The sequence below is a fragment of the Anguilla anguilla genome, chromosome 5 (genome assembly GCF_013347855.1).
Source record: "Anguilla anguilla isolate fAngAng1 chromosome 5, fAngAng1.pri, whole genome shotgun sequence".
Classification (NCBI taxonomy): domain Eukaryota; kingdom Metazoa; phylum Chordata; class Actinopteri; order Anguilliformes; family Anguillidae; genus Anguilla; species Anguilla anguilla.
In genome coordinates, this window is record NC_049205.1 from 15,060,579 (window position 1) to 15,072,070 (window position 11,492).

The window sequence follows — 11,492 nt, forward strand, 5'->3', positions numbered from 1 at the left end:
TTGAAAGTTCCGCATTGCTGCATAGGTCAAATTTCCACTGACGCGCTGTGTTTGCTAATTTTAATGCAGCCCTGGCTGCCTAAATCTACTGCTCAAGTTCTCAAACTAGAAAATCCTTAGATACTTACTGTTTTGTTGGCACCTGTGCCTTGTTGATATGGTGATTGATTAAAAAAAAATGACATATGCTTAGTGGTTTATCATGAAGAAAAAAAGATAATTATTATGTTACTTTACAATGGATTAACATTGTGCTTAGTTCATGAGGGACAAATGAGACTTTGCCTCAATGTGTTGATCCAGGATCAATTTTCCCCTTTACTAGCAAATTGTAAAAGGCAATACTGAGGCAGAAAAGGCAGGTGTCACCCACCAAACACCCTACAGTCACCCAAAACACTGGAGGCACATAAATGTGCCTGGATACATTGCTAGGAGAAAGCCTTAAGCCATTTCTTAAAGTATTTTTCTAACCAAATAAGCACACCTACTTTGGTTTGAATTGCCTGAACTCAAAACTACATGCTGTGGCAATGCGGTAATGCCCCTGACTTGCCTTTGCTGTACTACTACAGTAACGTAAAGCAACATGGCTACTGTTCATAGTCAGTCCATTTAATTTCTGATTGTCCAAAATATTTATTAGTTAACAATGAATTGAAATAGTATTGGGAAAGGCTAACACCAAAACCATATTAGCCTTTCCTGCTGGCAATAGTACTGGAAATGCCACACACACACACACACACACATGCATACACACACACACAGTACAGTCCATAAGTGCATATACCATGCAGTCTATATGTATTTGGGCAGTGACACAATTTTTGTTGTCTTACCCCTATACTCCAGCACATTGGATTTGAAATGAAACAAGGAATATGAGGTTAAACGGTCGCCTTTAATTGGAGGGTGTTTGCATTCATAGTGGGAATTACAGCTATTACTTGTGTCACTGTCCCAATACTTTTGCATTTAACCCTGTGAGACTTGCAACTTTGATGCAATTAAAAAAATATTTTGTTTATTCTTAAAACCTTATTGTAGGAGGCCTCTGATGAGGAATACATTGAAAAATTAGCAATATTATCTTCTAGTGCAAATTTCTGAACATGTTGTAAAAATGCAACATTGGGCTCAAGTGGTAGCAGAAATGGTCCTGTTTCCTAGTATGAATACACAAAGACAAAGTTGAGCTAGTTTTAAAACTAAAATTTTATAGTTTAGTTGTGATGATAACATTAGAAACACATTTTGAAGTTTTATTCTTTTTTATTCTTTATTTTTTTCTTTAACTCCTCAAATAATCACATTGTTTGTCTTCATATGACTCTTTATTCAGTGTGATACAGAAGGAAGCAGTTTCTGTGATCTGTATAACAGAGGCAGACATTTGTAGCTATTGTTTGTATACCCCATACTGCAATGTTTGCAATGTCCTCATATTGTCTTCGCTGGGCAGTGTCCAACCTGATGCTGGCTTTTCTATTCTGAGATGCAGGCATGCAAGAGTCAGCACATGTGACACTACTGTTCTCAGCAGAAAATGGTGACACAATCATAACACATTCATTGGAGCACATGGGAAATGTAGGGCTAAAAGGCTACGAGTCTTGATGGGGGGTTGGGGGCGGGGGGGCGGGGGGGGTAGGTGGATGGGGGGTGGGGTAGGGGAAAGGTGGGGGGGTCTAATGCCTGGTCACCCACCAACACAAAACAATAGCGACATAATCATAATATATTCATAGGAATCCATGCCAAATTGAGAGCTAATACTATCACCTCTGAATTTTGGAGGGGGCTGCGGTGGTGGGATGGGCGAGGAGGCGGTGTTGGTCACCCTCCAACCTAGCACAATGATGAGACAAGGCTAACATTCACTACAACTCATAGAACATTGACAGACGTCAGTTGTCGCATACTGTTACAGTGAGCCTGTTGCCTGCTAATACACACATGGCTCTGCTACCACTAAGTCCCAATGGTGCATTTTTGCAACATGTTCAAAATTACCTCAGAGTAAGAATTCCATTGTTTTGTTTCACTTAAAGTGATTATCCACATATACTACACACATTTGGGATCCCAGTAAAAAAAAAAATATGTGTTTACTTCAAGCAGAGGAAAATCCAGATGTTATGAGAGACAAAGTGGATCTGCTTGAGGAGCCTATGTTGTGTGCACAGATACACTGTGTTACAGTTGAAAATATTTTACTCCAAATATGTTGCCAAAATACAGCATAGGGCCTGCCAAGCAAACTGGGAAATGTTGTTTTATATACATATATACATACATCTCGCTCAATGCATGCTGGGATAGGCTCCAGCAGGATAAACGGGTATAGATAATGGATGGATGGATGGATATATATAAATATACAGTTAATCCTGTGAGGTTAATTAGATAATTACATGACAGAAATAAATCAATCACATTATATCTATTTCTGACTGCTGTGCTTTACAGTGCACAGACAGCTTTGTGCGAGACATATTACAATAAAACATGGAACCTCAGAGACGAAAATAAATCATTGCCTGTTTTCCCTCTATTCGTTTTGACAGCCATTTTAAAGTGGAATTCGTATGAATATAAAAATATGTAGATGATGTCGAATCCAACCCATGAGATAAGCAAGTACCATTAATGGTACTTGTACCCCTGCTCGAAAAGTACACATTTAAAGCACTTTGAATTTACATTTTATAAAAATTAAACTCATGTATTGTTATTGCAGGATTCATTTGCAGTTCAGCATATGATATTTCAAATCTGTATGTGTTGTATTTTCTTTATTAACCCTGAAGCTGTTAATGCACTTCATTATAATTGCATCACTTTTTTCCTTGGCGTTGACTTTCAAGCCAGGGGTCAGGGGCATTCACATGGCTACCTAATTATAGCCTATGCAGCGTATCACTAAATATAGGTATGCTACATTGCCCTTATCACAACTTTTTTGTGGCTTACAGCATCTGAAAGCTTTCTTGTACTGAGACAGATGGCATTACTGGTCTTCTAATAGTTGCATGTTACTCTAGATAAATGCATGAGCCAAATTGATAAATAATAAATATCTATATAATGTGCAGTTGCAGTTGGCTCATAAATTATGCAAAGGAATAGCAGTCTCACACGTGGATGATCTTCAGAAAGGAAAATGGATGTAGAACATGTGAAATCTGGCACCCTATGGAAAAGACCAGCAAAAATAGAATGAGAAACCTTCTAGTTCCATCTCGGAAATTGGTCACTTTGTCGAAACGTTGCACACTGGTTCTTTGCAATGTCCATCAGGGCGATGTAACCAGAAATATAGAGTTCATGCTTCTTTCTCCCAAAGGTTTCCATGTCAGAATTAGGATGCTGAGTCTTTCCAGACGAAAGAAAGAGAAATGGATTAAGTGGCTTGGGAGGGTAGGGAGTAGGGAGGAAAGAGAAGGTGACAGATTGTCCTAAAGATAGCATCCAAAGCCCCTATGCCCATGATCGCAGTAGAGGTGGAATATCCAGGTTCAGAAAATAAAAGTCCTCCCCAGTATTTTTGTTCCAATCACCTGGATTCGCTAATTAGCACAATTCTTCCGCCAGGAGGTAGAACTAATTAGTGAAATCAGCTGGCTGAATTCATGGGTGGAAGAAACACATGGCAGGACTTTTACTTTCTGACCCCTTGGACTTTCAAAGTCTGGATCCCAGCATGCATCACTGGCAAGGATGGCCAGTGAGCAATCTGGAACTCCTCTCAACAGAAGAAAGCATATTGAAGTCATTGGCCTCCAATGGCTTGTTTTTGAAATAGTGTCTGGATGCACAATTTGTTTTAATTAACATGCCATCCACATGCTGGTATCAGAATCCAAAGCTGCATGCTGAAAAGGCCCTTTTTTGTTCTACCACATGGGTGTTTTAATGTAATGCCTTAATGGCTCTGTTTTTATTTTACCAAACTTGTACTTGCACTTGTTACAATCTATTTCTTCTGAGACTTGTTCATAGTTTGGCTCCGAAGAGGAGTTTCCTTGTTTCCACTTCAAATCACACCTATTCAAGAAAGGAAAACTGGCCAATTTGTGTGAGCCAGTCCAAAGGAGAGTCTTTTTCCTTGCCATTGTAAACACGTACATAATTCAGTTTCGCACCGTACAACTTCACACCGGTTCTTTTGTTTGCATCCATGGTTTTTGATCATTATAAGAACACCGTAGGCTAAGTTAAGATTGGCTCTCCTGAAATGAAACCTCAGCTGCCTCGTGTCTGCCAGTATGGATGAGGGAGGGAGAAGCGCACAGGCGAGAGAGGTGGTGATAATAACACGGGCCCTGTGCATCAGAATATCTGCTCCCAGAAAACATGGGGTAGTTTGCAAAAGGGGAAAAAAAGCAGAGCTTTGCCGTCATGTACAGAGAAAGAAGGAATGAGCAGGAAAAGAAAGAGGGAGGCATGGGTGGAGAAAGATGGAAAGACGAGATGGTGAAGGGAAAAGAATGCTTATAAAAATGGAATACACTGAAATGATATTGAAATAAAATATATTGCGAAAGATATTGCGACACTTCACAATACATGGCTAAATGCATTATTGCCGCTTTCATATATTGCAAGCTTTTTTTAAATGCACTAACATATATTTGTCATTATATTTTCAAAAAAGTCCCCACATTTACAATACATTGCCATACATTCCATTTTGGTGAGGGTAAAAGTAGAAAGTAGAAAAAAGTAGAAAAATGAAACAGAAGAAGTAGACGGGAAGGGGAGGGGCAAACAGAAACCAGCCCTTAGTGCCATGGCTAACCAGGGGGGTATAGGAGGTGGAATGGAATGAGAAAGGTGAAGAAACACAGGGAGAGGTCCTTAGCATGCACGGGGCTGGCGGGGAGTGACAGGTCCTCCTCACAGAGAGCTCTCGCGGGATGAATGGGCCGCTAATAGCCGGGTAGCGCGACGCGACGGGCGCTAGATCACCAGGAAGCGGAACGCACTGAGCACGCTCTCACACACCGCTGCTGTCACCGCTCTGGAGCAGGCTGACATATTTGCAAACACAGAATTGTACACAGCAAAACACACACACATTTCTATACGTTCCAGCAGCACTATTAATGTTCACCAAATAATTATTATTCTGTTTCGTGAAGCCGTTGCTCACTGAAAGTAATTCAGTTTAATTTAATATTACCATCTACTGTATACATTGCTCTGATGAAGTGCTTTCACAGTATGACCATCCTCTATGAAACGCTAAATTAAACATCGTATCACCCTATGCAATGGATTACACGTGTACACAATCACAAACACATAAAAGCATGTAATTAAAGCATGAAAAAAATAATTTTCCTGATGTTATCCGGCCTCTTATTTGCATACAAACACAGGCACACAAACACGTGATGAAAATGTAGTCTTTAATATTATGCATTTTCTCTGCGTGTGCCTGTATATTCTGTCTCTTGTTCTATTTTCCTCTATTTCACTCCAGCTCCACTCTTTTTCACCCTTCCCTTTCTCTTTCCTCCTTTCTATTCCCCTTCCACCACCTTCCACCTCTCTCTCCCCCCCCTCTCTCTCTCTCTCTCTCGCACACACAATTCAAAGCAATTCAATTTACCAAAGCAATGTTGCCAAAGCAATCACATATAATATAAATTGTTACTGCAAATATAGCTAGAGCACAATATAGAACATGAACCCATGCATGTGCATGATCTCTCTTTCTCCCTCTCGCTTCCCATCCATCTCTCTTTCTATCCCTTCCTCCCTTTCTCTCTCCCCCCTTTGGCTCCCTGCCTCTCTCTCTCTCTCTCTCTCTCCCTCTCTCTCTCTGTCTCGCTCCATCTGCAAGCCCCTCAGCGTAAAGCTCTGAGCTCAACATGGGATCAGATAATGAGACAGCGTCGTACCCGTTCTCCAGCGCATCGCGGCGCAGTCAGCCGAGGAGGCGGCCAATGCCGCGGCTCGCTGTGCATCCCTCCCTGTCCCTGCCCTCCATGACCTCCTCTGATCCCCCCCTCCCCCAACTACCCAGCCCACCCACCCACAGTGCTACACAGGGCTGTATAGACAGGACCTATGTAACCTACAACCTGTGGATGAGCTGCCAGTGACCATTCCAAACCTTCCCACCTGTTGTATATTTCACAATATCCCATTTAATACTTCTATGCCATGCACACAAAGAACATGATAAAAGCAGAGCAAGAAACTCTTTTCACTTCTATTATGTGTCCCTTCCTCTGGTGTTCAGGCTTTCATCTCCTAGCTCCGGGCATCCATCATAATGGATGTGTTCATGCATCAAAGCGGACAAATGGAGACCCTCACATATTATAGGGGCTCTACCTCACAGCCAGATAACACTTTGTTTGAATTTAAGCAGTTTTTTGGCACATGAAGCATAGATACAGCATGCCCCCAAGCAGTACACTTATGGTTGGTAAATTTTTATGTTAATTCTTAATTCTACTCATTCTTGTCAATGAGTTTTTTATCTGTTCTTATTTTTATCAACAATTCCTGTCAAATGTATACAACTAGCTGTTAAAGTGAATGGTCTTACACAGTGCTCATTTTCACATTCTGTCATCTGCTAATGCAGCTGATTTTTATAGGGACATGTTTACGCTGCGTTGACTACATTAGCGAGACCAAACACCCCCGCTGAGACTGGAGAACCTGCGCGCAGCGTCTGTCTAAAGCTCTTAGCACCACTCCGCGTGTCGCCCGCGCACGCATAGCTGTGTTTTTTTTTTTTTTCCGCGCTCGCGGTCAGCCGTAGCGGAAAGGACGCGTCCCCCGTTCGCACGTGGAGAAAGCGGGGAGGCAAACGAGAGCGAGCGAGCTGCTGCTGGGAAGCACGTGAGCCCCAGGGAATGCTTCTGCTTGCCTGGGTCTCCTCGAAGCACACGGCTCCCCCCCACCACTCACACCCGTCAAAGGAAACGCACGCTGCGTCTGTTTAGACCGGGAAATGCGCTAATTCCTCGATTCGCTCAGCTAATTTCAATCCCGCGAGCGCTTCTCAAGCGGAAAGCTTCGGATCACATACAGTGGACGCCAAACCCGCCGCCGTTTGGCTTCTGAGAGCGCCGAAGCGGGGCGAGAGCTGCGCGCTTTTTTAAACGGTCGGGGGTCGTGGGCAAGAGAAGGTTGAGAGAAACTTTTCTGCACTTACTGAAAAAGATGTACTCGGTGTAGCTGCTCCATATCTTGTCGTCTCTGTACTGGTTGATGAAGGCGGCCGTGCCCGTGGAGTTGCAGGCCACCATGTGGAAGCCGGCCTCCGAGAGCCGGTCGAAGGCCTGCTCCAGGTAGGTGAACTTGAGGTAGAAGCGGGACGTGTACTTCTCCGGGGGCCGGTCGGGGTCCCTGCTCTCGTTCAGGGTCTCCCCGAACACCTCCTTGGCCAGGGCGATGCGGCCGCACACCATGATGCGGGCCACCCGCCGGAACTTGGCGTCGGCCTGGTTGTCGCGCACCATGGTGTAGGAGCCGCGGTAGCCGATGGTGATAAATCCCGAGCGCTTGTCCGCGGCGGCCACGGCGGCGGCGGCGCGGGCCAGGTCGCTGCTCTGGGAGCTCTCCTCGATGTCGCTCTGGCAGCCCTCGTCGTTCATGGAGCCCTGCTTGGTGACCCGGGGGGCCAGCAGCTTGAGCAGGTCGGCCAGCTGGAAGTGCTCGGCCTCGCGCTGGAGCCTCTCCTTCTCGGGGAAGTGGTCCGGGAGCACCAGCTGCTTGTCCCGCAGGAAGTCCAGCACGTAGCGGAAGAGGAAGCCGTCGCGGTCGATGAAGAAGCGCCCGCGGCTGTCCCGTGGCAGGTCCTTGAGCGGGTGGCGGGAGAACATGGCGTGCAGGGTGGTGTCGGGGACGCTGACCAGCGTGGAGTGCTTGGTGACGTACACCTGGCCGCCCACGTTCAGCTCCACCACCTCCGGGAAGGGGCAGGACACCTCACTAATGGGAAGGATGCTCTCCCTCAGAGCCATGGTCCCCAAAGCCAGGCTGTGAGCAGTGGGTGAAGGAGGTACGATGGGGAAAACAAGCAGTGGAATTCTTTTTTTTTTTTTTTTTTTTTTTTTAAGCCAAAGCCAAAAAAAATCACCTCTTTTAAAAAGTGCAGGTAACCCAGTCCTTGGCAGCCAGAGAAGTGCAGAAGTTCATTTGAGGAGAGTACTACATCCCTGCTGGAAGAGAGAGGAGAGGAAGGGAGAGAGAGAGAGACACAGAGATGGGTAGAAGGAGATGGAAGGAAGGAGTAAAAAATGAATTAGGGTCTCCAGTTGCGCCGACAGCGACAGCAAAGAAACAGGCACAGAGTGAAACCGGCTCACAGCCACAGTGGCAAAAACAGGGAGAGAAATCAGGCTGGAGCAACTCTCAGCATCATTAGTACTGGGTCCGGGGAAGCCACGGTGACGTCACCTATTGGGTGCAAGGGAGAGTGGTGGGAGTGGCTTCATAGCCCCGCCTGTTAAAGAGACAGTGTTGCATTTTTTTTTTGTGTGCTCACAGTCCAGCTGGCCTCAGTGTAGTCCCAGCAACTGTTCTGAGAATACTGCTAAACTAACATTACTAAAGCACAGATCTGTGATGTGAGAAGCCTCTAAAGTGTGTGTGCATGCCTGGAACTGATGTGTTAGAATAGTATTTGATAATAATGCAACCGAAGACAAACGGTGGGTATATTTTTAAATATTTTTTCCAAGACCTTTTATTTTTTTTATCGCAAATGGCAAATGGACTAGATTTATTCAAGGTCTATACAAAATGTCCTTCTATGCAGACACACTAAAGAATGACTGTCAAGGGTTTTTAGGAAGAAGTCAGTAAATAACTGTATTCCTTTCCTTTTGAAGTAACCAGCATATTTATACAGCATATCTTACAACTAAGAAATATACTCTAAAGGTTATAACTACACATGACAGCAAACTGAAAAGACTAAAACTATTAATACTGGATTTATATGCACAAGCATTCAGAATTTATTGTGCCTATTCGCCCCTTATAAGCAGTCTTACACTGAAAATAGGAAGTACTTCTGCTATAAAGGGCAAGCTTTTTCAACTGAATTGTTTTATAATATTTTGCATTTCTTGATGTTCCATGGAATTTTTTTGCCATATGTTAAATACCACGTGATATTAAAATAAAAGGAGGAAAGGGAAGGTATCAGGGTTATATGGCCACATGCCATTCTCCAGTCCCCTTTCGTTCATTTTACATGTACAAGTACACAGCACCACCTAATGGAAGAATACGACACTGCAGCCCACCCACATGAAAAGACACGTTCGTGAAATCTTGTTGATCTCATGTTGTCTGTAATTTAATCAGTAAAGACAAAAGTTACAAGACACTCAGTGCTTTCACCATGAGAAGCACACATGGAGCTGCTGTGTTCTGACTGCTCAGCTGAGATGGTCAGTCAGGAAATAGCATCAAAAGGTATTCCATCCACTAATATTCATTTTACCACATTATAATTTAATTCATTGATGTGCTAATTTAATTGATATGGGAATACCAGTGAAATGTTATTTCTCAAAAAAAAATTGGTTTTCCTTTTTAATTGCTTTGCTGCAAAAATGAATCTCAACTACAAACTATTCATTATTTCACACTGCATTGGACAAATGATTCTGAATGTGTCAACATTTTGATGTATTTATCTCTGAGTGGTGGTTTGGAATCCTTCACATTGAGCTATGCATTGAGCTACCACACAGTGGTACTCGCACTGACATTGTACTGAGTCAGAAGGACAATGCAAAGCCGACCAATCAGAATTTGTGTGGGCGGGGTGTCTTTTATCACCTTGACGGGTGTTGTACTGTAATAGTGAGTTTGCCCTGCATTTTGTGATGAGGTCTCCTAGGGTATGGTAGTGTGTCACCCTCATTCCTGTTGACATCCCACTGCATCTTTGTCATTGGAGGGCATCCAAAAATGTCTCACCTTCAGTATCGAGCCACAATGGCTCGTTTATCAAGTTATGGACCTTACACAGGAGTAGAAATTTCTCTCAAATGTCAGGAGCTGTTCTCCGTATGCCTTTATATCATCACAGTCGTATAATTTTAGATGGTTCAAAGCTTTAGGGCATGGGAAATTATTGTTCCGGCCCATTTTGAGCAATGAAAATATTGTGGATGTGTCCAAGATTTTGCTAATCCATCAACAAATTGTCATGTCACTAAATATATTACAATTGGTAGCACTGGCCAGGGATGGGAGGGTTTCAGCTGGGATTATCTCATTGCTCACTAGCTACATCTGCTGGTCAATCGGGCATCTGCAATTGCACCTGTAGGAGCTGCGCATGACGTGTCTTCCTTTGACTCAAATCTGGCTCAACTTGGGAACTGCAGTGTAATTAGAAGCTCTGCGCTCTCCCAAATCGATAGCTGAGGCTGCAGCAATGAACGCTGAGATGTATACGGGTTGGAAAGAAAAAAGGGGGAAAAGCATTTTTTAAGAATTATCTGTAGAGCTGCAATGCATCAATGTCAGAGCCAATGTGGATTTCATAGCAAACAGAAAAGACTTATATTTTGTTAAAAAATGAGTTATTGGTGCACACACCTTTTATGATTCTGCATTACTTAAAATAGACAATTCAAAGCATCATTTTTATGAAACACTTCCTCGGGAAATGTCACAAAGCACTTAATGACACTCATTAAATGACATTTGTGCTGCCTTTGACAGCAAAAACCTTTTATCTACAAAGTATCAGCCATCCTCACATCAACCTTACCTTGCAAGTCATTCCCTTCCCTTGAAGTAATTTCCTGCAAGCAAAGGTTTTATGTCCAATGTAATATGCAAGACACCAGGCTAGATTTTATCCCAATCTTTTTACAAGTAATGCCACCCAGAATCTGCTTACTACTTTAGAATTTATTCATTAATCTCCCTAAACTTTGTTCAGCCCCGGAAGACCTGGCAGAGGGCCAAGGTGCTACCTTCGCAGAAAGCCAATGACAGGTAACCCCCACGTAACTTTGAGCTCAGTGACTCCGTAAGCAAAAAAAAACACTAACACAGAGGTATAAGAAGACCTAATCACCTCTTTGGCTAACCCCTGGAGAACCCTTTCATCTTAAGGTGAAATCTTCCACGGGTCTGTTCAGACCAGTTAATTGGGTCATTAGTTGTTAATTACCATAAACAATGGAGCCTGAGCCAGTTATGTAGCCGGAACTGGAGTGCCGGTGTATTCATATTCCAAGACCTGTGATTAAGAACACATACTGCTTCTGTCCCCCTTGCTGCAAAATGTACTCATGTCATCCTCTGTTAATGTACATTCAGTATGATGAATCTTATTATGAATCTTATTAAACGAGTGTATTTAGCAATGATCATTTACCACACTGGGTACTGGGTAATTTTAATGCATGCTGCTATTTACAAATGTAAATGCCTTGGGTATTGAGCATGTGTGGCAAACACGCCTGCCACAGGCCACCGAAGTGGCT

The 11,492-nt window shown here is 43.4% G+C and overlaps 1 protein-coding gene across 6 annotated transcripts in view; it reads right to left on the bottom strand.

Annotated features, from left to right (window-relative positions):
- Positions 1-10,852, bottom strand: part of LOC118226984 (BTB/POZ domain-containing protein KCTD8-like) — a 39,921-nt gene extending 29,069 nt beyond the window's left edge. For 2 of the 6 annotated variants that reach the window (XM_035417022.1, XM_035417028.1), the window contains exon 1: positions 7,184-8,413. In XM_035417022.1, the coding sequence (XP_035272913.1) occupies positions 7,184-7,994 (811 nt within the window). In that variant the 5' untranslated portion in view covers positions 7,995-8,413. Of the gene's footprint in view, positions 1-2,781; positions 3,379-7,183; positions 8,414-10,768 lie in introns of those variants that run through there. The other 4 variants (XM_035417025.1, XM_035417023.1, XM_035417026.1 and 1 more) reach the window with 4 other exon arrangements.
- Between the last annotated feature and the right edge of the window lie 640 nt (positions 10,853-11,492).